Source organism: Melanaphis sacchari, unplaced genomic scaffold (genome assembly GCF_002803265.2).
Source record: "Melanaphis sacchari strain LSU unplaced genomic scaffold, SCAv2.0 Contig53_pilon_pilon, whole genome shotgun sequence".
NCBI classification, from domain to species: domain Eukaryota; kingdom Metazoa; phylum Arthropoda; class Insecta; order Hemiptera; family Aphididae; genus Melanaphis; species Melanaphis sacchari.
In genome coordinates, this window is record NW_020271371.1 from 1,273,645 (window position 1) to 1,300,988 (window position 27,344).

A 27,344-nucleotide genomic window follows, 5' to 3' on the forward strand; every position below is an offset into this window, starting at 1 on the left:
AAAAAATAAGACAGTCTTAGTGGGGATCTTGACAATCTTTCTACAAATAGATGTAAAAATGCTTTGGGAATTAAATTGAGGTCATGCTATTAGGACTTTATTATAACATAATGCCAGGTCCACACAATGGGATCATGATAAGCTTTCTACAAATAGATGTAAAAATGATTTGGGAATTGAAGGTGACTAAAGGTGAATTCGATTACTTGTAGAGTTATAACATAATCACACAGTCTGGTTTTTGTTTTATTTTTATTTCTAAAAACACTTAAGATATATAATTAGGGAACGGATTTTATTGTAAGTACATATTTTTATTTGGAATGTGATATTTTAAATCTGATAAAAAATGTGTACGATTTAGATTGAAATAAACCCAAATTTATTTTACATATTTTTACATATTTGGTAAATAAGTACATTCATTTTGACAATGTTTAACTGTTAAATTATACTTTAACATCATCTGCTTTATCTAAAACAACATATGTAATTTTTGAAAGATAATATTCATAATTTAATATACTTTCAATATAATAATACATTTTTTCAATATTTATATATAAGTAAAAAAAATTGATAGATATATTGATTTTTTATTACAATAAAATCTGTTCTCTATTTATAATATAATTCGAATATTTAAAATTTGGCGGTATCATTCAATCTATGATAACAGATAATCTGTGATAACGCAGCCAAAAATTTTGCTGCAATGAGACACTCGTTGCAGGGGGGGCCATGGCCCCCTCCCCCCCGCTAATTGAGATATTATTACCTAATTTTTATTGCATTTATTTGCATTTTATATAGTAGTCTTGGAGAGCGATAAAAAAGACTGATAAGTGATAAGGTGACAAAATTGTTCGTCAGATTTCAATATCACAGCGTTTTTAAATTTTTATTTGATGATAATAATCAATGAGTCATAATTATTTATTATTTATTTTTTTTTTTCATTTTTTTTATACAGGCTTATTCAGTAGCGTATTTTGAATGTTTTTTTTGGGGGGGGGGGGGGTGTCCAGATAATTTAAGTATAAAATTTTTGTTAATTGGTTGCAATATATCTCTGTTTTAAATCTACTACCACTAAGCTCATAATATACTCATAAAATATTGTAATGAAATATTTTTTATTTATTTAATCAAAAGTAGAAATTTTTATGTAATTTAAATCATACAGGTATAAAATACCTACTGTATACATAATTTTAATTAAAAAATAAAAGCAAATAATAATATGTTTCAAAATAAATATTTATATAAATATTTAAGATCCATTGTATTTATATATTTAAAAAAAAAAAAAACATCATTGTAATTAATATCTAAATATACACAAATTTCCGCTGGAAAAACAAGTAACACAGACACATGAAGGCACGGAGCCGCAAGATAAAAATGTAAATTGTATGTTTATTGTAATAGGATAATAATAATATAAAATTATTATACATTCTTTTTTTTTCTTTTTTTTTTATTAGAACTTCTAGCAACAAATATTATAGTTCGACAATTATTAATTATACATTATTATTACACATTTTTTACCATAATCGGTCACAATAATTTACTAATTATTACTATATATTTTTTTTGTTAATATATTCGATATCAGTGGTGCTATGAGAATAATAGTTTTATAAATAATTAAAAATATAATAGGATAATAAGTACATTATTTGAAATTAAATTTATTTTCCTTCCGAATTAGTTTATGACTTGATATAATATTAAATTAGTTCATAACGAATCATATACTATTGTTCATCAAATTACTTACAAAATTTATCAAAACTCTGGAAAAAAAACTTTATTGTTCTTGCGTTTTCTTAGACGTATCACAAGCCTTTGATCGTGTCTGGCACGAAGGCTTGCAATTTAAACTAAAAAAATTTCTCCCCTCTGCCCTATTCCTATTTATTAAATCATATTTAACTGATAGACACTTTCAAGTTCAATTTAATTCTTCAACATCAGGCATTGCACCAATTAAAGCGGGTGTACCACAAGGCGGCATACTCTCCCCCTTCCTATTTAACATTTATGTAGCTGATCAACCTTTCATGCAACAAACCATCGTGGCCGATTACGCCGACGACAAAGTTATTTTATCCATAAACAAAGATCCCTTAGCTGCCTCATTAAATTTGCAATTGCATCTAAATCTCTTGTCTGAGTGGTATGCAAAATGGCGAGTTAAAATTAACCAAAATAAATCTCAGCACACAACATTCACACTCAAACAACTAACAAGGAACATACCCAAATATTACCCTTAACAACGTACCAATTCCCACTACTGACACAGCCAAATACCTAGGATTAATCCTTGATAAAAGATTGACATGGAAGAAACACCTTCAAACCAAAAGAATAACCTTAAATAATCGTTTGCGTATGCTTAGACCTCTTTTAACTAAAAATAAGTACTCCACTCTAAATACCAAACTTACAATCTACAAAGCGCTCCCTAAACTAGTCTGGACGTATGGACTACAACTATGGGGTTCAGCAAAAATATCTAACACTAATAGAATTCAAACGTTCCAAAATATATCACTTCGACGATTATCCAATGCTCCACCCTATATTTCTAACTATACTCTGCATAACGATCTCCATTTGAGAACAATAGTTGAGGAAGCACGCATTTTCTACACTCGTTTCCACAAACGACTCCATTCACACCCTAACCCTCTCATAAACGATCTTTCTATCCTCACATTACCTGGAAATCCAAACCGCAGACTAAAAAGGAAGTGGTGCCGCGACCTATTACAAAACTTTAATGTCTAACGTCTGTCAAAAAAAAAAAAAATATATATATATATATAAATTATGTAATTATAGTAAAAATTAATTAAAATAATTAATCAATTAGTCAAGAGTCACTAATGGGTGGCTGCTTAAATCACGCTTGTCACGTATCATGTACTATTATCATATAAGCTTATTGTGCAAACTGTACAGATTGTTTATTTCAAATAAAAAGAAAAAAAAAAATACGTTTTGAATTTTTTTTTTTTTTTTTTGGTTTGGGGGTGTCCACTGTGTCCAGACACCGTAGACATCCCCCAAAAAAATACGCCACAGGGCTTATTTATAACTACAACATAATATTAAACATTTATATATATATGTATATACTTGTAATATTAAAATAAATAAATTAAATTTTTTTTTACGATGTGATATAAAAAACAGAATTTATGGAAAGTGTATTAATTTTCGCCGCCCCCCCCCCCATGAGAAAAATTTCTGCAGGCGGCCTTGGATATGTCAACAATAATACATTAATACTATTTTATAAAATCCGTTTTAAAAAGCGCATTCATGAAATAATAAACAAATCCTAATTTATTTTATGGTAAATTGTCTGTGATTAAAGAGAAGAGTGATTAATTGACTAGCAACATGGGTTGGCAACTCTGAGTACAGCCCTATTACATAGTTTGTTACACGGACTAAGATATCTTAGTCCGTGGTTTGTTATTTAGAACAACTGACGATAACTTATCACCTATAGTCTATACCGTAATTTTATTCTATCAAACCGTGGTCTGCGGTATTACCTATTACCGTAGGTATGTAACTAAAAGCCCCGCCTGACTCATGTCAACATTGTCAATATTATAATATTTGTACTTTGTAGCGGTGTCATTTTCATATTATAATCAATTTGATTAATTAATAATTTGTGGCATTGTGCCTTTGTGCGAGTACATAGGTATCAGGATTCAGGTTTATCAATTATGTTTAATGTTTGAATGTGAAACTTATTTATTTAATTTAATAATACTAATTTATCTGTTTTAAATCATTCGTTCTCAATTAATTTTCACAAGTTTATGTGATTGAAGTATGGCCATGTGGACGACATTCACGAATTCAGGTTGAACAAGTATTATATTTTATACATTTTTTGATGCAATTAATAATTATAACTATACTAGAGATAAATCACTGATCAGTGATCACACTTACCAAAAATCCATTTTCTATCTGTGTTGTTGAACTATCAATTAAGTCTTGAAAATACATACCTTCAAAATTCAAAATACTGGTATTAGAATCGAAACCTTTTAAAAATAACAAAATCTTTTTTGATTTTCTTATTAACCAATATTGATATCTGTTGTTGGAGCATTTTTCAGTTCCAACTTTATTTACCTATATTACCTACATAGGTAATAGTAATTGGTTCATTAAATTTAATTACAAATGTACATAGATTTATAATTTTTTGTAGGTAGTTACGTAAATACATACATAATACTCTAGTCGATTAGATACTCATAACAATCATAAGCCCTAACCCATTGCCATAATAATTTCCCTATAATTTTGAATAACATCTGGTGACATTGATGACTAATGAAATGACTACTAAAACCATCATAAATATGTTCCCTTATTAATTGTTATCAGATTTTAACAAAAACTAATGCTTATAAATATATTTATTTATCTAAACATTTCTTATGAAAATAAATAGCATATTAATCATATTATACTGAAACATCACTAATTCATTGATATTACAGTAATACATATGATTGTTGACACAACATATGTTTTATATATGTTGAAAAGGTCACTTGACCCTATAATAAGTTTAAACTTTTAATACATTTCATACTTCTTATTTTAAACACTAAAAAGTCAAAACGTAAAGACTGAAATGGTAACTTATTAGTATATAATATAATTAATAAAAAATACATAACTATTGTTATTTGTTTTTGAATGTTTTTAAAACAAAAATTGTAAATTTATTTAAGTTTCTTTAGTACATTAAGATAACAGTTATATTTTGATCTCATTGTTATAAATATGAAAATTGTACATTTTTAATTTCACATTCTGTAAAAGTAATATGTTTAAACTTTATTATTTATAATATTTATAATGTAGTATTTTTTTTTTTTTTTTGAAAACTTAGATAATAATATTTTTTTTCAAAATATTTCCAGGAACTTCGGATCCAAGTCGAGAATCTGGTTTAGGTAGTGATTCTGATAACATGGCTGAATTGGCACAGCTTTTACAAGCTGATATACCGGAGGGTCGTAACAGCTTGTCAGATAGTCATGTAAATTTAGAACGTGTTGCCGAATATTGTGAAGGAAACTATTTTCAAGCAGAGAATAAACGATTGGCTTTAGAAGAAACAAAGAACTATACTACTCAGTCGTTAGCTAGTGTTGCATATCAAATAAATACACTAGCTTATAACTTTTTGCAATTATTGGACCTTCAAACAGTTCAACTATCTGAAATGGATAGTCAAATCAATCACATTGCTCAAGTAATCTTTTTCATATAGATTTACATACTGAATTATTACTTTTTATTGTATGTAATGTATAATATACATACAATATAATTCACCAATGATGTTCAACCACATTTTTTAAATTAATAATTTATTTACTCAAATTCAAATTCTCGGAATTATAAATATACTTAAATGTTATTTTCAAGTTCTTGTGATTTTTCGTATTACTTAAGGAGTATTCATTAGTGAAGCAAACTTCTGTTTTTGAAATGAAAACTCCCTTTTTTATTATAAATTATTTAGTGGATTATTTGTTTATAAATGTTGATTACTTCAATCAAAATTTGAACGAGTAATTTCTCAATTATTAGAATGTTTATTTTAAGTATAATAATCCTTAAAAATATAAAATGGTATAAAATCTATAATTTATTATACATTAACCATTTTTACTAATTATGAATGTTAATGTATTTATAATAATTACTAAAATGTTCAAATTTCCTTACTCCCATTTATTCTAAGCACATTCTTGTGAATCTATTACTCTTAAATATACAAGTTAACTAACTCAAAAATTACTTGTTCAAAATTTGATTTTAATACATCAATAATTTCAAAAAATAATTTACTTTAAAAAAGGTACCAACTCATTTGTAAAATAGATTTTGTATTGCTACAGATAATTCCTTACTAGATCTCCAGAATTCCAAAATATTGCTTTAAAAATTCCAAAAATCAAAATTTTGAGTAATTGTATAATTAAAAAACAAAAAATTAGTTGAGTATGCTTGGTAAATTATCCTATATACAATACATAGTGATTAAATATGATTATAAATCTATGTTAAAAATTGTAAATAATAACAATATGAATCTCATTTTTTTTTTTTTTTTTTTTTTTTTTTTAATGCATTATATTGATTACATTTATAAAATAGATACATACTGATTCAATGGCAATCCTAAAAGTAGAAAGTTAATATTTTACACATACTTTGCATTTATAGATTTCAATTTTTTACTTTTTTGATAGGTATATGAAAATTAATTTTATGTTCTATACATAATATATTGTATACTACATATATATATATATAATAGCTTTCATATTTTGATGACTATGATCACTTTTAAAGTTAGTACACTTCTACATATATATTTATACGAGTTTATGGGGTGACTAGCCTATTTCTCCTATAAAACTTACTCTAAGATATATACATGTATAATGTGTATGAGTTGAGTAATGAGTACTTAGGCACTAATTATAAAATTATATTATTGTATTTTATTTTTCTAGAACGTAATGATTCATAAAGAAAAAGTTGCTAGACGAGAAATTGGTGTGTTAACAGCAAACAAAACAACCAATCGTCAATATAAAATCATTGCACCAGCTAATCCAGAAAAGCCTATTAAATATGTTAGAAAACCAATCGATTTTACAGGTATTTATTACTTTTTCAATAATAATTCAGTGAAAATATAATTTTTGATATATATTGTTATTATTTGTACAATAATAAAATTTTCAGAAATTTTATTTATTATTATTATAATAAGTGACTTGAATTAGTATGAGTAGAAAGACTGTCCAGTAAGAGAATCTTTAGAAAAATGTATAGTTATAATAATTATTTTATTTTACAGCACTTGATGATATTGGCCATGGTGTTCGTAATACTCCTCGTATGGTCCGTCAACCAATTTCAAACAGTTCCAGTGCATCAACTAATATGTCATCTGTTGGTCCTGCTCCTACAATTAAACCACCTACTCCTCCAGCAGTAATACGAGCTACTGGATCTTTAAGTAAAGGGTCTCGTGAATATCGTACACCTCCTGCTGTTGCTCCACCTCAAGTCCCCAGTCATTATGCTCCTAATTATCCTCTTGGCCATATCAGACGTGAAAAAGGGCCTGGTTATAATACCCTGCCTTTACATCATACATCCTCGTCTAGTAGTATACAACCATCTCCAATCATTGGTATGGTACATCCAATGCAGCAGTCTGAACAACCATCATCTTTAAACTCTATGCCTCGTATGTAATCTTAATTTTATATTATGAATTAAATTTGTAATCTATAATTATTAATCCTTCTTGTATTCTAGCCCCGCCATCTCCTCATACATTAAATACAAGAATGGGAGTTGGACCAGATTTGTTAGATCATCATCTCCATCAGGCTCCTTTTTCATCAAATACTGACCACTACCGTTCAAATAATTCTCAACAGTCATCTACAGACCATTATCATTCAAATATATCTCAACAATCATCTACAGATCATTATCGCTCAAATACATCGCAATTATCATCTACTGACCATTATCGTTCAAATTTATCTCAACAATCATCCACTGATCATTATCGTTCAAACATTTCTCAACAGCCATCTACAGATCATTATCGCTCAAACATTCCCCAGCTAACATCTACTGATCACTACCGTGCAAATACCTCACAGTTACCAGGTATTTTAAAAAACTCATCACAATATCATTCTTCATCTGCAGTAGTCACTTCCCCTCAACAACAACATACTAGACAAGCATCAGCTTCTCCACCATTGCCACCACCTCCAGAAGATCATTTTGGTCATATTGCTGCTGGCCCAATTGTACCCCAAGAACCTGATCTTCCTGGGTGGGTTCCTAAAAACTATTTGGAAAAAGGTAAGTTTAAAATTCCTTAGTCATGTTTATTATACATATTAAATTATAACTAATTTATATTTTAGTAATTGCAATATATGACTATTATGCTGATAAAGATGACGAATTAAGTTTTCAAGAAAATTCAGTTATTTATGTCTTAAAGAAAAATGATGATGGTTGGTGGGAAGGTGTTATGGATGGCATCACAGGCTTATTCCCAGGAAATTATGTTGAAGGTTGTAAATAAAACATGTTTACATTTACTTTAATAAACTATTAATAGCTTTAATATGAATTTAATATTATTACCACAATATATAATAATATAATAACATGTTAATTTTTATTAAAGAGCTATAAACAAAATAAGTTTAATTTTAAGTTTAAAATTGAATTTGAGTTATTTTTGTAATTACTATTTAATCAAGATAAGATAGTAGTTTTTAAACTAATTATAATATTTTATTTCAGCAAATGTTCTTTAATAATTTATCTATTAAGTGTGTAATGAGTAATGACTAATTATAATATTTCATGTATTTTATATTTAATGTATAAACTATAATTTAAATTACTAATAATTAATGGGAAATAATAAAGCAATATAAATAGGTAAATAGGCCTGTTGAATATTTCTTTACTTTTATTAATTTTTATTGCACGTTAGTATTGAATGTTTTAATGTATCAATTAAAAATATACTTAAAATTAATTGCACTGTGTACACAAATATACATTTATTGTTTTTTTATTTGTATAATTATTACTATGATTATTGTTTAATTACATTTTTATAGATAATATTATGTACGATTTATTTTAAATTAAACTGACTACTGCAATAATTGTTATTGAAATTATACTATTTTATTTATTATAATCATATTTATTAATATATTTTATTTAAAAATAATAAAAAAATGTATTATTTTATAATTAGAATTGTTTACTTATGTTACTTTAATTAAAAATCAAAAATTTTAAGATAGCTTTCTGGTAAGATGTATAAGAACTTTGAATATGCATATGCTTTTTTTAAACAAAATTTAAATTCTTGAAATGTAGCAACATTATAAATAATTATGTTGTTAGAACTAGTTCTGAGGAAAACCTTGTAATACTGAAACTTTTTATCTATAACATTGTATTACATTTTTCAGATTACTAAAATTATAAGATATAAAAATAAGTTATTTTTATTTTAATGTTATTTAAAATAACATTGAATTTTCTCATATTTATAACATTAAATGTAATTTTTCAACTAGTAATTAGCTAATTAGCATGTTATCTATAAAGTGTATAATCTTATGTGCCCAGAAAGTCTGAACCCAATTAATTTGTAGATGTTTTTTTAAGAAGTATTTGTGGGAGTATTGTAAAATATTTCCTATATCAGTCTATTTCAGATAATGTATAAAAAATAATTATGATGGACTTTAAAGTTTAAACCACTAATAATTTGAATAACAATTTTTGAATATTATTTTAATTTAACAAAAGCAAATTTAAAGAACTGGACCAATAGTTTAGCTTAACACCTTAAAACCTATCTAAATTGTATTCAAAAATAATTATAGTCATCGTTTTACATAATTACATTTAAATGACGAATGTGTTGATTCAAACTATAAGTTGACTCGATAAAAGTAATTTTACATTAAAACAATATTACATTTAAACACACCTATGATTATTTATGAATAAATTAGTAATTTTACCTTAGAGAAAATATATAATAAGCCACGATCAAAATTATTATAGAATATTTATTTCAAAATTATAGATGCAACACATTTTTTTTCAATTTTTTTCAAGATATTAAATTTTATATTCATAAAAACAAAATTACATATTGTTTAGTAAAGTTTTTTTTTATTTTGTGGGGGTGATAAATTTTTTTTAAAATAATAAATATTACAAAAAACATCTAACTTAAAAAAGTCTAAATTCAAATTATGTTCTTTTAAACTATTTTATTCGCAGACAAATTCAAAATATTCATTATGAGATAAATTTGAAATTTAATCATTAAACTTGACCTTTAATCTTTGTGAGCACTTAATATACGTTAGATTTTACTAGTTTATCGAGTAAATGTGGAATTGTGGAAGTGTGTAACTATTTATAATCAACTGTTGACTTAGTTGCTTATGAACATCAGAATTTACATCATTATTCATTATTGCGAGAACTATATAGACTATATACTATATAGGTATGAGTGTACGACCAGTTATTCTGTGCTGCGACGGTTATGAAATGTGATAAATGATAATGTTTATCAGACACGTTTATACTATAAACAATAATATATCACAGCCCACAGGCGGCACAGGCTATAGTGTATTCTGTATTAACGTGTCGTTCGTGATTATACTTATACATTACAGCATACACAATTACACTTACACTCAATAAACCCAAGTTCAAAATGAGACATGCGTATTAAGTCACAAATAATGTACATTGTGCATTCAACGAAAACGAGTGTAAATGTGTTTACTGAGTATTGTTACACAAAAACCCATCACTCGGAACATTCCAAGACCAGTCGCTTAGTGTTTAATTATTTCAACACAGTATGTAACGGCCATTGATAGGTAGGAAGTAGTTTATTTTATAAATAACAACGATGTTGGCTACACCAACAAATGTCTCGTCGAAAAAAACGCAGTGCATAGCACTACTCGTACCCGTCTTCTTACCGGCAATCCACATATTGATCCTGGAAAAATTCTGGAGCGACTTCAATGTGAACGTCAACAAGGAACACTGCATGTGTTCCTGTTGGGACACTGTGTTCAAAGGTACGCGTAATTATGCGTACAACTTTTAAATAAGATTTGAAAACCGGATAGTTAGTATTTTTCTTTTCAGAGAAAAACTTTTTGTTTTAGGTCCTTATGAAGCGGGTGTTGCTAGATATAAACATATGTACTTCAATGCTACAGACAATATGTTTAAAATCTGGGCTATTACGGCGGTCTGCACGATTGTGTTGTATGAATGTGTGAAAAATATTGTCAGACTGTGTCTCGATAGGCAGATCCGCTATAATATGATGTTGCTGTTTACTTTGTCAATGTTTTCTCATTATTACTCGTGGTTAGTTATACACAGTGCCTAGACTTCTGTGTTTACTAGCTGCTAAGCTTTGATAATGCAATGTTTTCAAGGTGGTCGTTTGTCAACTATTGGAACGACGATTTCTATTCACAATGGAATCATCAAATATTCTTCACTATTACTGAACTCTATTCCACAGGCATTCTGTACACAATATGTGATCGCAGAAAAGAAATAAAGAAATTCCATTTGTTTTCTATCATTGCTGTGGGTTTAACGCATATGTTGGCTGCTGGCTTTGATCAGTTTGTTATTAATGTAATTGGAGGAAGTGGATTTGCACATCAAGTAAGATTAATTTACAAACTAATTTTACCTAATCTTAACCTAAAATATAGTAAAATAAAATATAGATATACTGTATTTACTCTCATCTCTGATATGAGTTAATTAATCAACTTCTACTAAGTATTTATTATTGATATCAAATAAATGATCTCATTTAATGTTAAGCCAGATATGGCTTAACTGTGATCAGTCCACTCTATAAATTACACATTAGAATAATACAAGTTCATGCTAAGAAAACATCATGTTTAATACATTATACAGTGTATCTTATTTATTATTGGTATTGTCGGTTTTAGTTTTGAATTTATACTTGATAAAGTTTTTTTTTATTTTAAAAACTTGAGAAATCAAACTTTAGCTAAAATATAAATATTCTATGAGCAAAACTAACTGTTCTTAGAATTTATTGATGCATAAATTTTTTTAGTTTCATACGTTTTTAACTTGAGGTTTATTCTGAATGACATTCCAACGCTATTTCTTTATTATTTAAAAAATGATAAATCAGATTAATGTTTTGAATAGTTGTAATATCTTAAAAGCTCCATATGAATTTAAAATATAATTTTCTTTTATATCAAAGAATACTTTAATAAAAATGCATTACCAATATAATATTAGTATATTATTGTTGTTCATGTTTTTAATATTGATTTTAAGTTACTCACAATAGTTTTATTTTTAGGTAATAAGAGACCTCTTTTTGATGATACCGGATATATTAAATATTATTATACCATTATTTGAAATAAAAAACCGAAGATTAACCGTCAAAAATCGTTATGCAGATGATCCAAGTAGTTTTAAAGAGATATTGTTACTAGTAATAATAGTGACCTCAGGGTTGATAATTGTTTCAATACTTTAATGGCATTTATTTATTTTAACTAATAAAACCTATGTATATATTGATATTTTTATGAATCGCTTGAATATAATTAAGTTTGGTAACATTTGAAATTGGTGCATTTTTGTTTGAGGTAGTGCAAAAAAAAAAACATATAACATTTAAAAACGACACATGACACATATAATAAATATACCTACATTATACAAATTGAACAAGAATGATTCGAGACAGTTTGACATTGATGTGCATTGTGAGTATATATTATATAAACATAGCATCTAACTCTTGCAGAAATAAAATCATACTATATGACAACCTAACAATGTTGTAAAAACTATCCCATTTATTCTCCATCAACTTGAACAGTTTTTCTAAAATAAAATAAAACAATACAAATGTATTAAACAAAACTTAAATTTGTATTTGAATAAAAAAAAGATTCCTACAGGTTACATTTATCCAGATTTAATTTGTCAGACCTGTAAAAATTATTTTAATACTTAGAAGTTTATTTTAAACTGATGAATAGCATGCATAAAATATAACTTATGTTAAAAACAAGTGTTTCTAAGGAATAAAAAAGTTTTATAGAAAAACAAATTTTACAAAAAAAATTAAGATATACTGATAAGATTACAAATAATTAAGCAAAAATAGTAACAATAATTGTTAATAATTAAAGCACATCAATAGATATATAATCATACATACACAATACACATATTATAGGTAGTAAAATATAAAAATAGATTCATTGAAACAAATTTTATAAATACATGCAATGAATAACAAATGAGTAAAATTAATTAAAATTCCACAATTATTCATAATATGCAATTAAATGAAAAAAACTATTCAAATATTAAATTATTAAATAAATAATTAAGAATTACAATGAAAATCAGTTTTACTTTAGTTAATGAAATACATTAAGCTGATCAAATACAATATTTAATAATAATAAATTAATTTTAAATCAAACTCATGATTATTTTATTAACTTTTGGAACATATATATTTATTACCAGTGGTATATTTATAACAGGATATGGAATTCTTGTGAACCATTTATAAATATACATGTTTATTTCTTTGTCATAATTTAAAAAAAAAAAAATCAACTATATTATTTTTATGGTTTTAAACAATATACCATTATTTTCTATTAAAAATCCTAAATACACCACTAACTTAATTAAATATTAAAAGTTAGATGACTACAGTTTACAACATATAAATAACTTACTTGTTGGTATTTAATTTCATTTGTTCAATTAAATCATTAGGCTTTAATTCCCCAATACAGATTTTATGGATAGTTGTAAACAATGGAAAACTGAAAAATAATTTAAAGTATAAATTATTTCTTAAAAAATAATATGTTTAATCTTACTCATTTTCCATATTTTTATTTTTGAGCATAAAGTTTACTTCAGCAGCTGTGATTGGTCCTTGAAGTTTTTGTCCATTTAACAATTCTTTTTCAAGTTCTTCAATTGACTAATAAAGAAAATAAATTATGGTAAATTTTAGTGAGGTTGAATATTTTCCTGATTAAATTTGTCCAGGTATTCATTCTATCAATAAACATTTTATTCCTAATTCATAAATAGCTCATTAAATATTATTGGAATAAAATTTACATGTAGATATGAACTGTGAATATATTGTTAATACCTATATTTTCATTATTTTATTAGTTCAATATGAGATTATAACTATTTAGATTACTCATTAATTAATATTTATTTTCTAATTAACTTCTAATTCTTAATGGAAACTATTAAAATATTTTGTTGAAAACAAGATAACCATTACAATATATCATTATCAACAAAAATAACTGTCAGGCAATAAAAAAATTAAATTATTAAAGATTTAAAGTAGTCATTGTGATTCTCCGACTACAAATCAGACTTTGGTTATCTGAACATGGCAAACAATTATGATTAAATATTATTGAACTATAAAAAACGAAGAAATATAACACGTGATGATCATAGTAAAAATTTAATCTGAATTATACATTTTAACTTAACAGCAAATGATAATTAATTAATAATAAATCCTAAATGAAAAATATCATTAGATAGATGAATATCTGAAACACTCATCTAAAAGTTGTTTTTATAAATGAACAGAGAATCAGATTTAATACAATTTTTTTTACAAAAATAACTTAACAGATCAAATTGTTTTCTAGCTCAAAATAAAAATTTAAATTGCAATGTAAAATAAATAATATAGGTTTTATTTACTTTTCCCGATGTTACATAAGCTTCTGACACTTTTCTATTACGACCACCATAGCATGTAGTGATTAAATCAGCAACACCACATGATTCTAGGAATGTACCAAGACGAGCACCAGAGTAAAAAGTGTCAACAAATTTAATCATTTCCATAAGACCTATACGTATAATGGCTGCTTTAGTGTTGTCTCCTAATTTCAAACCATCAACAAAACCAGCTCCAACAGCCACAATATTCTAAATTCACATAAAAAAAAAAAAATCATAATATGTTATATTAAAATATGAAAATTATTTATTTGATGAATCTAAATTAAATACTTTTAGTGCACCACAAATTTCAACAGCTTCAACATCATCAACAACAGAAACACGGAAATAATCAGTCTGGATTACATCTTTAAGAATTTGTCCAATTTGTTTATCTTTGCATCCTAAATAAAAATGTTAAATTATGTAAATCAGTCAATTCATACTAAAAATGATTACCAATAGTAGTTTCACTAAATTTTTCATCGGCAATTTCATTGGCCAAATTGGCTCCCATTAATACAGAGACTTGAATTTGTAAATGTTTTTGTATAATTTGTGAAATCAGAGCTATTCCACCGCCTTCAGCTACGTCAAATCCCTTTAAATATATAAATAGCACTAAAGAATTATAAATAATAAGTTTTTAATACTATCAGGCAATACTTTAATCAAAGAAAGGGCTGTGGCAGAAGGTTTTATGAACCCAACAAGGCTAGCACACAATTTTGGTATGAATTGATGGGGAACAACAAACACTAAAATATCGGCATCTTTGGCTGCTTCAACAGCATCAGGTACAGCAACCTAAAATTGTTTTTAAATTTTTATAAATGTTTCAATAAAGTAAAATTTAATAGAGAAATGTAATAGCCTAATTAAATTTAATGTAAAAAATGCTATAATTAAATTGTTATTATTACACAATAAGTTTAATATAAAAAGTTTGTAATTATAAAATTTAATGAGTTTAAATTAAAGAAGATACTCTAATAGATATTAATTAAAAATATTGTGCATTATTATATAATCAATAAAAGTTTAGTTTTAATATCAACAAAATTAAATTAAATAGATTTTATGTCAAATAAAAAATAAAAAAGCTGTAACAAATTAATTTATTTTAAATCAATGAATTGAAATAATTAGTTGATAAAAATAATTAATTTTAAAAGATGTATTTTTATAATAACTACATAATACCACATGATAAATAATAAATTTTTATTTGCCAAGACATTGGCAATAAGTCAAATAAACGTGTAAGTTAAAAATTAAATGACATTGAACATAACTAAATGCCCTTAATCCATACCATTGTCATATATTTACATATTTATTGTTAGAAAAAAAATAAAAATAAATTCTACACTATTTACATAAACTTTATTATCTATTTGTTTAGTTATCAATATTACTTATATCCTATAGGTACACAATATATAGGTATTTTAATTTAAGAAAAATTGATATTTAATGTGGGAATACAATGGTATAGATGAATATTAGGAATTTTTATTAAAACAAAAATACATATTTAATTATCAATAATTAAGTTTACTATTTAAATGTACAAATTAATTATTTTTTTTTTTCTTATCAGCATAATACTACTTTAAACATTTGTTCAATATTCTATTTATGTAAACTATAAAGTTAACAGAAAAATTCAATGACTAATAAATTATTTTTATAGAGTATCTATAGTTATTTTCAGGATGAAATTGATTAAAGTTTAATGTAATTTGATTATAAATAAAAGAAAATGGAATTTAAATAAAATAAAATAAAATTTATATTAGTACAAAACAATAATAATTAAGTTAACAAAAACATACCACATTTTCAGGGAGTTTTTTTCCAGGTAAATACTTCACATTTTCATGAGTAGTGTTAATTATTTCAGTCAATTTTTTACCATCTATTATTTCTTCATAAACCCACATTTTAACACAAGAATCAAATGAATCCAAACGGGCTGCATTTGAACCAATTATTTTTGCAATTGATGAACCCCTATTTATAAAATAAATGACAAATTATAGGAATTATTATACAAATTTGATTAGAAATAGCTGTTTGGTGTCTCAATTGTGAGAGTAACCCCAAAACATGTATTTTTTAATTATTCAAGTTAATTAATGTACAATTATGAATTATATTTTTTTAAATATATATTTTAAAATAAATAAACTAATTTTATTTCTAAATAAATATTTATATTTAAAAAAAAAATGTTAGTATGGAAATTAGATTAATAATTTTACTAATCAACTGATGACTTATAAATAAAATATGGTACCTTAAAAATAAAATTTTTATTTGAATTAAAAAATACTGTGTATCTTTACTAATTACTCACCAGTATGAAAAATATGATTAAAAAAATAATTTAATTTATTTTAAACCATATAAGTTAAATAAAATTCCTGATTTAATATTTTAAATTCTGATTAAAGGAATGAATACATTTTTTTTTTTTTTTTGTAAAGAACAATAAAATTTACTAATTTATCTTAAAATGTATAAAAATACATACTATAGTGTAATATCATTTTTTATAATTGTTTTCATTTAAAATGTTGACAAATTTTGTACTTTTCATTTTTATTATACTTGGTCACTCTTAAATATCTTAGGTTGATTAACAGTTGATTCCACTCAGAATCATTTTTAATAGTATATAATATATTATTATTAAATTCAAATTTAAAAAATCTATTAAAGTAATCTACTTTAAGAAGAGGTACACTTGACATCTACTATAAACGATTATCTAATAATATTCTGATTTTTTTTTAACAAAAGACAATAATAGTGGCACAATTTTATCTAAAATTAATATTAGGTAACATTTTTAATACTTCAGATAAATAGATACATACTTAAAATATTTTAAATATAAAATAGGGATATAAGCAAAATATTTTAACAATTATCTTAAAAAAAAAAAAATAGTCATAAAATAATAAAACACAAATTTTATATTGAAGTTAATTCTCATATTTATTCATTAAAAATATAAGATTAGTATTTATTTCACATATATTTGTGTTGAATTCACTGATACTACTATAATGTTGAACAATAATTTTTAAGAACTTTTGATGACCATTCAAGAATGTTTTTATAATGTGTATACATAGTAGTGTAATCAACAATTTAAATTTAAATTAAAAAAAAAAAAAAAACCATTTGTATATTAATTTAATTAAAATACATATCATTAATTATCAGAGATCAAAAACAAAACACTCTTTTAGTAATATAAAAATTATGAATAGGTATTATTGAGTGATGGCAAAAAATATTTACACAACAATTTTTTATAAAACCGATCTGTTTTTTATTACACATTAAGGCGGATAAATCTAAAGTAGTTAATCGGTTTGTCAATAGAAGGTAATTCAATCTATTCAATGTAAATAATCATTAAAGCAACAATAGTACATACCAATTTCCTGATCCCAAAATGCATACTTTTTGTTTGGACGACATGATCGGTATAGGAATTACGAATGATATGGTGAACTACAAAAAGACTGGTTACCGGCCAACGGGTAGACGTCAAGTGAGATGAAACTTATGAAACTAAAGCAGATATTGTAGTAGCGGAGAAATTGTGAAAAATGTTTGAATATTATTTCAATAAGCTGATCAGACTTCTTATCAGTTAAGCACGTTTGTCCTTGAACTCCGAGGTAGAGATAATTTCGGTAAGCTAATTTGAAATACGAAGGAGAAACCTGTAGGAAAAAAATTCGTACGTTACGCCATAATTCATAATATTGTGTCAAGACAAAACAAGAACTTTGCTTGCGCACCAAAAATTAAATAGATTAATTATACTCAATTATAAATAGCAGTATAGGTAGGCATTAATTATAGAAAATCTTTTTTATTTCTTAAAAAAATACAAGACAATTGTTATCGGTGGACGGTTATCAATGATTATCTCATTATCTTGAATTATATTACCACAGGTTACCACAGCGGTATTATATAGCCAAGGTTTATAGATAATAATAAACCTTGTTTTATAGCATCACATAAATTGACTATTGACTATATATATATTATAGGATATTATTATAATAATTATATCTTAGCCCGTGATATCAGCTATAGTTGTAGTTACCGCATAAGATTCATGATAGTAACCATGATAAAGACAATAACCTAAAAATGCATGTTTTCGTTTTTCCGCGCTTTTTGCACGCCAACCAAAATATGTTGACCCGCTCAGCCACCTATTACTATTAAAAATTATTACTATTCAGTATATACAATGACATGCACACGATGTCAACTCGGCTTATCGTAATTCGTAATCCATATCTTTTCTTTGTAGTCTGTTCACTGTTGTAACTTGCACTTAGTGGTTGTCCTCGTTCATCGTTGGGTAGTGTCCAGTCCAGTGGGTACTTAACGGTAGAACTTCGTGGTTGTGCGTCACAACGGCATCAGTCATAACTACTAACAGTCCGCAGTTACATACGTCGTATGTAGTCTACGTATTATATCGTTGTCATTTTTTAATATCGTGGTGACGACAACTCACCATCAATATTATATTACCCCTTTGCTATTACCTGTGTTCTCTGTATCCGAATCTCCGTACTCGGTTGTTCAGTGTGTTTGTTCTCGCGTCCGTGATATTTACTATTACACCGGTTGTCCTCGGGGTTTTTCGATTCCTTTTGATCCGAAGAATAATAAATCATGAAATACATTTTGGTCACTGGCGGTGTCATGAGCGGCGTAGGCAAAGGCATAATCGCCTCGTCTATTGGTACGCTTCTGAAGTCCTGCGGCGTCCACGTGACGTCCATTAAGATCGATCCATATCTGAACATTGATGCCGGGACATTCTCGCCTTATGAACACGGTGTGTGCGTATAATAGACTATATATTATTACCTGCCAATATTTTAATTAAAAGTTTATGGCTGTTCTGTAATATTTTCTTTTTCACACATATATCAAATTATTACCTCAGCTCTTCATATAATTCCGAATAATACTGCATGATTAATTCCGTTTTCAACTTTTTAAATATCTGAGATTTTGATAATTTAGAATTGGTTTTTACAAATAGAGCGATAAATTAAATCCCAAAATACGTTTTTATTATTGATGTCTTTAATGAATTGGTGTAGTGTACAAATTTGATTTTAGAATAAATATGCATTTATAAATCATTTATTTGTTTAATTTTGTATTGGAAATATAGAAATATGTCAATTAAATTGTATATGTTCCTACTTAAGCTTTTTAGATTGAAACTAAAATGTTTATTTTAATAATTTTTTATAGTACTTATTAAAAATAAATTGAAAATATGTATAAATAGTCTATTGTAACAGTTGCCTACTTTGTGTTATGTACTTATATAAATTTATAATTAATTTGTTTTTCTAGGTGAAGTATATGTGTTAGATGATGGTGGTGAAGTTGATTTGGATTTAGGCAACTATGAAAGGTTTTTAGATGTCACTTTGCATAGCCAGAACAACATTACAACTGGCAAAATATATCAGGAAGTTATCAATCGAGAAAGACGTGGCGATTACTTAGGAAAAACAGTCCAAGGTATTCCTGATTTTAGGACAGTTTAATGAAGCCATAATATTTTGTTGTACATATTTACCTAATGGATACTACTTACAAAAAAAAATAGCTGTCTAAGTATATCCATATATAGAATAAGTTAATTTGAGTCGGGTACTTTTTTTGTTACTCCTGCATTGTAAGTTTCATGTTTGATATCAGTTAAAGCATAGAAAAATGACCATTTTCTATCCAGAGGCCTATAAATACTTTTTCTGTTAATAAGTTACTGTCTAAATCAGATTAATATTCATTGATGTAATAATATGTTTTGTTAATTATACTAAATACTAAAAGTGTCAAGAACATTTCATTATGCATAGGTGTGATATTAAAAAGAATATGTATGTAGTGTAGTTAGTGTGGGAAGACAATTTCTACTCACTACACAATTTAATATAAAATATAATGTGTATAACCTTGATATAGTTTCTTTTTACATAATTAAAATTAATACGGGCTAGTCTTGATTTTTATATCAAATAAACCGTGAGAAAATAATTTCCATAGATACCATGATTTATTTTAATAATTATCTTAGTTAATGATGGAGACAAATTAATTTGATCGTTAATAATGATCTCCATTGTTATATTTTATTAAAGTTTAAACTCAAACAAATTATTAAGTTGCTTAAAAATATAAGATTGCTAATTTATTTTTATTAACAATTTAATATAACTATTCAGAATAAGAAGTAATATTTATTCATTATAAATATGATTAGCATTATTATATAAAAATATTATTAATTATAGATATCTTTATTTCTAATTAATGAATACTTAAATGTACTTATTTTAAGTATTATTGTATTGACTTGGAAAATTTAATTTATAATTATAAGCAATATATGCACTCTGTATATCTATTTAATGCTATTTCCTTTGTATGGTTTCCAAAAATTAAATTAAAAATATTTTCAGCGTTACAATCAATACTTTATTCAAGTATTCTTTAAAATTAGTTTAAAATTGTTATGCCTTTATGATTTTTAAAGTAATAATATTTTATACAATTCAATAATTGTTTTTGATTTATATAATTTTTAAATAAACACTGAAATTATATGTTTATTTTTTTAGTTATACCCCATATCACAGATGCAATACAAGAATGGGTTGAACGTGTGGCCAAACAACCAGTGAGCGATGATCAAGTAGAACCTGATGTAAGATTATTTATTATATTTAATTATTTTATTTATTGAATATTTTTATATATCTGCTAAATATATAATATTTTGCATATAAATTATCAATACATGTCATCTAAAAGCATAAATAGTAAATAAACATAATTATTTATTCTTGTGCGTATAAGATTAAATACTAACTATAAGTTGTAATGAGTTAGATTTTTAGTTGTTTTATAATATTTAAATGAACTGTAACATATTAAATAATTATAACAAACTTTTTTCTTATAAAAAAAAAAAAAAAGAATTAATAACACTATATCAAATACATTGCTATATATTCCTAATAATTCCTAGTGTGTTAGATGATAAATACTTAATATTAATTATGTGATTAGGTTTGTGTTGTTGAACTTGGTGGCACAATTGGTGATATAGAAAGTATGCCATTTGTTGAAGCTTTTAGACAATTTCAATTTAAAGTAAAAAAAGAAAATTTTGTGTGTGCTCATGTTTCATTTATTCTCCAGGTACATATATGATTATTATTATAATATTATTTTTAAGTATTCATATTCTATTAAGATATATTTTTAATTTGTAATGTTCTATAGCCTGGTGCTACTGGAGATGACAAAACAAAACCAACTCAATCAAGTGTTCGTGAATTAAGAGGTTTAGGCTTAACACCTGATCTTGTTATCTGCAGAAGTACTAAACCATGTTCAAATGTTGAACAAGTTAAAAGGAAAATATCAACTTTTTGTGATGTAGCTTCAAGACAAGTATGTTTAATCTATGTAATAATAGTATATGCTTTTATTCTTAAAATAATAATTTCTTTTAGGTACTATTTATGCATGATTTGGATTCAATATATAAAGTACCTTTATTTATGGAAAATCAAGGCGCTTTGGAATTTTTACAAGATCGTTTAAATTTCCCTATAAATTTGGCTTATAATCGAAGTTTTATGAAACAGTGGAAAAAACTATCTGACAAGTAAAATTCTTTATATTATTTCTACATACACTAATATTTTTAAATTTATCAGTTATTTATTTTTTTATTGTACAATTTAAATTTTTACTTTTCTAAAATTTTAAGAAGTTATTGAAATTTTTAGAAAATTTTATTTTTACCTATTTTATAATATGTATTATTAAAATTATAAACAAGTTTCTGTAAGTTACATCAAATTATAAACAAATAATATATTTTTTTTTTTTAAATTTATTTTTTCAGTATTTATTCAGGAGGGGAGTTTATGAAAAATGAGTTATAAATTATTAAGCTTATAAAAAATATTTACATAATTTAAATATTTAGGTATCTTACATATTTAATTATTTTCAGGATTGACAACTCTCAAAAAATAATTAAAATAGCTTTAGTTGGTAAATACACACAACTTACTGATGCATACGTATCAGTTTCTAGATCTTTGGTTCATGCTGCTGCTCATATCAATCTTAAAGTTGCTATTACAGTAATAATTTTTTATATCCTAATATCCTATTCAAAATATATTACACAACTAATTTTATTTATTATATCTATTGTTTATAAGTATGTCGAAGCTGCAAATCTTGAAACTGAAACTAAATTATCAAATCCAGTTGATTATCATGAAGCATGGCAGAAATTATGCCGTAGTGAGTAAGTTAATTAATCTTACACGTTTAACAAATGATTTATTTATTACTTTATTTTTCATAACTAGTGGTGTAATTGTACCTGGAGGTTTTGGTACAAGAGGTGTTGAAGGTAAAATAGAAGCATGTAAATGGTGTCGAGAAAATCGTAAACCATTTTTGGGAATTTGTCTTGGTCTGCAAGTTGCTGTTATTGAATTTGCCAGGTAAGTTATTTTTAAAGCAATAATAGTATGCAAAAAGTATGTTATATATAACATTAACATTTTTAAACATTCATAGAAATGTATTACACTTGGAAAATGCTGATACTGCTGAAATAAATTCTAATGCCAAAGATCCTTTAATAATTGAAATGCCTGAACATTGTCCTGAAAATAAAGGTGGAACAATGAGGCTTGGTAAAAGAACAACTGTCTTCAAGAAAGGATGTTCATCTGTTATACGTAAGTTAAATTTAAGGTTAAATGTAAATGATTTTATAAATATTATATTTATATTATAATTAAATTTGTATAAATTAAGATAAACTCTATGGTGGATTTGAAACAATTGAAGAGAGGCATCGTCATCGTTATGAAGTAAACATTGAATATGTAGAACGTCTAGAAAAAGCTGGTTTAAAATTTGTTGGAACAGATACAGAAAAAGTTAGAATGGAAATATGTGAACTTGATGATCATCCTTATTATGTGGCTACACAGTTCCATCCAGAATATTTAACCAGACCTTTAAAACCATCGCCTCCATTTTTAGGTTTAATGTTAGCTTCTAGTGGCAAACTTAAATCATATCTTAATAATGAATGTCGGTTTAGTCCAGATGAAAGCTGTTCAGAAGATGAATGCAATGGTACTTTAATATTATAATCAGATTAACATTTTAATTTATAAATTATAATTTAATTTCTTTCTAGATGTATCGTTCAAACTTCAAGATCTTGTTGTGACTCAATCAATTTTCAATAATAAACCTAAATGAGGTTCAAACCTAAAGTGTTTTACAGATTTAATTTTTTTTTTTATCATTTGAACTTGTATCCATTGATTCAATCATATAAATATTTAGATGTTTATTCTATTTTTGATTTATTTTGAATACTGTATTTTTGTTATTTTTATAATACTATTTTGTATCAAAAAAAAAAGGTAACTAGTTTTTAATGTTCATTTAATAATATACTTTATATTTTTCAAATAATTTACAAAATAAAATAAAATGTTATAATTTGATAGAAAAAAAATACTGGACAAATATTTTTTACTTAATTATTTATAGAACTAATAATTGATATACAAATTCATTTGAAATAATAGAATGATTTCCTGTAAAATTATAGTATATTTGAATTAAATATACCATATTTAAAAATATATATTGTACTTTAATAGTATTATTACTTTCTCTGTAACTAATTACATTTGTATTTGTTTTTTTAATACTTTAATATTTTAAATATGTATAATTATTGAAGTATACAACCAATTTTTGAGTAAACACAAAATCTTTTCTTCTAATAAATGTATAGTCATGTACAGAATTCAACATTTTTTACAAAACCATAATTTTTTTAAATATATTTTAAATACATAACACTAATTCCATGCTGTCCACATTTTTCATCATAAAATTAATTGCAAAAAACAAATATAAATAGGTATAGTAATGTATTGCATACTTACTACTTATTCATAACATTTTATCCATAAATTTTCTTTTCTCAACTATTTATGAAGATGTAATATTTATATCATTAAATATGTTTATTTGGATTGTAGAATATTGGTTAAATTTGAATTCAATGAAATAAAAAAAAAGTTACTGAGCCTATTCTTTCTAAGATTTTGGTTGGATATATTTCGATGAAAATGATAAATATGAGTAAGTTAAAAAAAGGTTTTTTATAATTTATTTTGTTTTATTAATGATTTGATTTTACCCAACCTAGTATATGATTAGATTGAGTCATTAGTAGAGGCGAAAAATAGTGATAATTTAAATAATTTATTTTAAACATCAAAAATATGAAATAAAATGTTTATGTAGGAAATAATTGTAATTGGTTTACTGCAACATAAAAAATTGTTCTATACAGAGAATTTATTATAAGAAACCAAATATGTAATATTTATCCTCCATTGAGATAGCATACTTAAAACCAGTATTTAGTGGACCTAGCATCCCACCTAAATCGAGACGAATGGCAATCCCCCTATCAGTATTAAAACATGGATATTTTTCTGCAAATTCAGCTGTATTTAACCATTGTCATTAAAGTCAAAATAGAAAAATATACTTTCACTTAATACATTATTGGACTTTTTTCTTACTTCGATTGAAATCTTACTTAAATTAATTTTTCTTATATTATTATTTGCAAATACTATTTAATTCTAGATAGTATATTTCATTGCGTTACCTACGATTTTATGATGCAGGAAACAAGATCTAGTGCAACGGTTCTGGAGAACAGGCCGTCTATGTCCCTATATAGTTGGAATGACGTATACCAGGGACGGTAGACGGCTAAAACCAGTACAACCTATCGATAGTTGATAACCATGCAGTTCACAAGCACGACTGCAGGCAGACAGACTGTGTCCGATCTGAACAGCAACTATCTGCACAAGTTGACCATCTGGTTAGCAAATGGCTCTGGTGTGGTGGCATACAAGAGCGCTTATGCGAAGTTTAACACAGACACATTTACTACCAACTTTCCAAAACACCCCAGCGACTTCTAAGAGTAATTAGTGGTCCAAAAACTATCCTGTATACTTCAAGGCAGCCTGTTTGGACGTTTACAGTTAAGCATAGAAAACAACGATACGACCAGCACGTTTAGATACGTATTACGGAAATTCGTCTACACCAATTATGACGTCATATTTCTCCCTTAAATCATCGGCCTGTCTAGTTTGTATTCGTATTGCTAAATAGGTCCAGAGTAGGTAAAATTTATCAATATTAATAATACATAAATTCATATAGGATTCAAAAGCATCATGCTCGCTGCTCAGTTATTTTAATACAAAGAACAGGGTATGAAAAATTGGATGTTATTTATAAATCTGCATTGCGGGCAGACAGTAGATTCTACTGTCTAGTAAATCCCATTAAAAATAATACACAATTATAATCTTTGTATAATTTATTTACCAGGTACATAATTTTAATATATCATAAAATTATAAAATGAGTAGGTATTAGGTATATACATGGTATATTGCAAATGAAAATAAAAATGTATACACAACAAAAAATAAAGGTATTCAAAGGAAATGCGATTTTCAAAATACATAACCCCATCTCTTCTATAACAAAATATTGCACAAAAATTATTATCATTATAAAACGATTCCTTTGATAGTTTAATAATAAATTCCTATTATCATTATTTTTTACAAACAGCATGACACTATTTTTAATAATAATAATGACATCCAAAACTTGGTAAAATCTGTTATGCTTCGTTCAGTTACGTATTGTTTATATCGTATTTCGTTTATATGAGGTCATATTAATTATAAGTATTTTAACTAATCATTTAAATTTTATGCCATAGCTATATCCAATATCCATCCATTGCAAGTAATTTAAATACCCGTCAACTATCTATCCTTTTAGCAAGGTCATTTATACATTTCATATTTTATTATAATTGAATATTTTAGAATTACATACATTAAATACAAATAATATCGTTAAGTGCAATCTTTGTATTAATATAATATATAGTATGTGTTAACTTTAATAGAAATATTAAATGAAACGGTGACTAACATGTAAAATAAAAATCAAATATTAAATAAAATAAAGCATAGATTATTTGTTAGAATAGTTAATTAAAAGTTTGATTTTCCTTAAATTTATCATGATGAATATTAATAAATCAATTGAATTATATATATAGGAGTAACGTCTCAAACTTAATACCAAACTTATTTATATTTTAGCAATATCCACCCAAAAAATTTTCTAGCTTCACTTGAACTTTGAAGAATGTTTATTAATCTGAATTTCATGTAATATGGTAAAAAGTAAGGATTAAGTCTTACAAAATTATGTATTATGATGATAGAAATCTGTTGTTTATACACCGAGTTATAATTCAGTGATTCACTTTAAGATCGAAATATAAAGCTTACGAGATGTCCTTGATAATATTCTTATCTTTGATTTAGTTTGATAATAGGTCAAGTTATTCTAATATATTAGAGCTTATTAAGTACTTATAAATGATTCTGCTGAGTGCTAACACAAATTTTCTATGCGTTGTTTAGAAGACGGAGTCACGGGGATAACATATGCAAATGTGTAAATTGAATGTTATCAATTATTATCATAATTTTAATAATGAAGTATGATTTTAAAAATTATGCTTATATAATATTATAATAAATATTTTCGCTCTCTTAAAATGGGTAGAGTACCTATCA

General features: G+C 25.5%; 4 protein-coding genes across 6 annotated transcripts; 3 read left to right on the forward strand and 1 right to left on the reverse strand.

The window, feature by feature from the left end:
* The first annotated feature begins 3,562 nt into the window (after positions 1–3,562).
* On the forward strand, positions 3,563–8,263 carry LOC112599561 (abl interactor 1). 2 transcript variants are annotated; one of them, XM_025346500.1, is made up of 6 exons: positions 3,563–3,907; positions 4,980–5,314; positions 6,588–6,735; positions 6,938–7,333; positions 7,405–7,968; positions 8,034–8,263. In XM_025346500.1, the coding sequence occupies exons 2-6, from the start codon at positions 5,030–5,032 to the stop codon at positions 8,195–8,197; spliced, it is 1,557 nt and encodes a 518-aa protein (XP_025202285.1). In that variant the 5' UTR covers positions 3,563–3,907; positions 4,980–5,029; the 3' UTR covers positions 8,198–8,263. The 2 variants fall into 2 exon arrangements, with proteins under 2 accessions (XP_025202285.1, XP_025202284.1); XM_025346499.1 differs by having other exon boundaries at positions 3,563–3,898.
* A 2,028-nt stretch (positions 8,264–10,291) lies between these two features.
* Positions 10,292–12,479, forward strand: LOC112599575. The gene is made up of 4 exons (XM_025346517.1): positions 10,292–10,760; positions 10,851–11,058; positions 11,130–11,367; positions 12,056–12,479. The coding sequence occupies exons 1-4, from the start codon at positions 10,586–10,588 to the stop codon at positions 12,236–12,238; spliced, it is 804 nt and encodes a 267-aa protein (XP_025202302.1). The 5' UTR covers positions 10,292–10,585; the 3' UTR covers positions 12,239–12,479.
* LOC112599574 (glycerol-3-phosphate dehydrogenase [NAD(+)], cytoplasmic) lies at positions 12,378–18,247 on the reverse strand. 2 transcript variants are annotated; one of them, XM_025346515.1, is made up of 10 exons: positions 17,957–18,247; positions 16,341–16,518; positions 15,169–15,309; positions 14,962–15,103; positions 14,794–14,906; positions 14,479–14,709; positions 13,614–13,720; positions 13,467–13,556; positions 12,667–12,699; positions 12,378–12,591 (listed from the first exon to the last, which is right to left on the reverse strand). In XM_025346515.1, the coding sequence occupies exons 1-10, from the start codon at positions 17,998–18,000 to the stop codon at positions 12,564–12,566; spliced, it is 1,107 nt and encodes a 368-aa protein (XP_025202300.1). In that variant the 5' UTR covers positions 18,001–18,247; the 3' UTR covers positions 12,378–12,563. The 2 variants fall into 2 exon arrangements, with proteins under 2 accessions (XP_025202300.1, XP_025202301.1); XM_025346516.1 differs by lacking the exon at positions 12,667–12,699 and having other exon boundaries at positions 17,957–18,240.
* A 456-nt stretch (positions 18,248–18,703) lies between these two features.
* Positions 18,704–23,966, forward strand: LOC112599557 (CTP synthase 2). The gene is made up of 12 exons (XM_025346491.1): positions 18,704–19,390; positions 19,924–20,094; positions 21,198–21,283; positions 21,649–21,780; positions 21,865–22,035; positions 22,098–22,252; positions 22,607–22,739; positions 22,821–22,909; positions 22,974–23,111; positions 23,188–23,351; positions 23,431–23,757; positions 23,822–23,966. The coding sequence occupies exons 1-12, from the start codon at positions 19,225–19,227 to the stop codon at positions 23,884–23,886; spliced, it is 1,797 nt and encodes a 598-aa protein (XP_025202276.1). The 5' UTR covers positions 18,704–19,224; the 3' UTR covers positions 23,887–23,966.
* Positions 23,967–27,344: the final 3,378 nt, after the last annotated feature.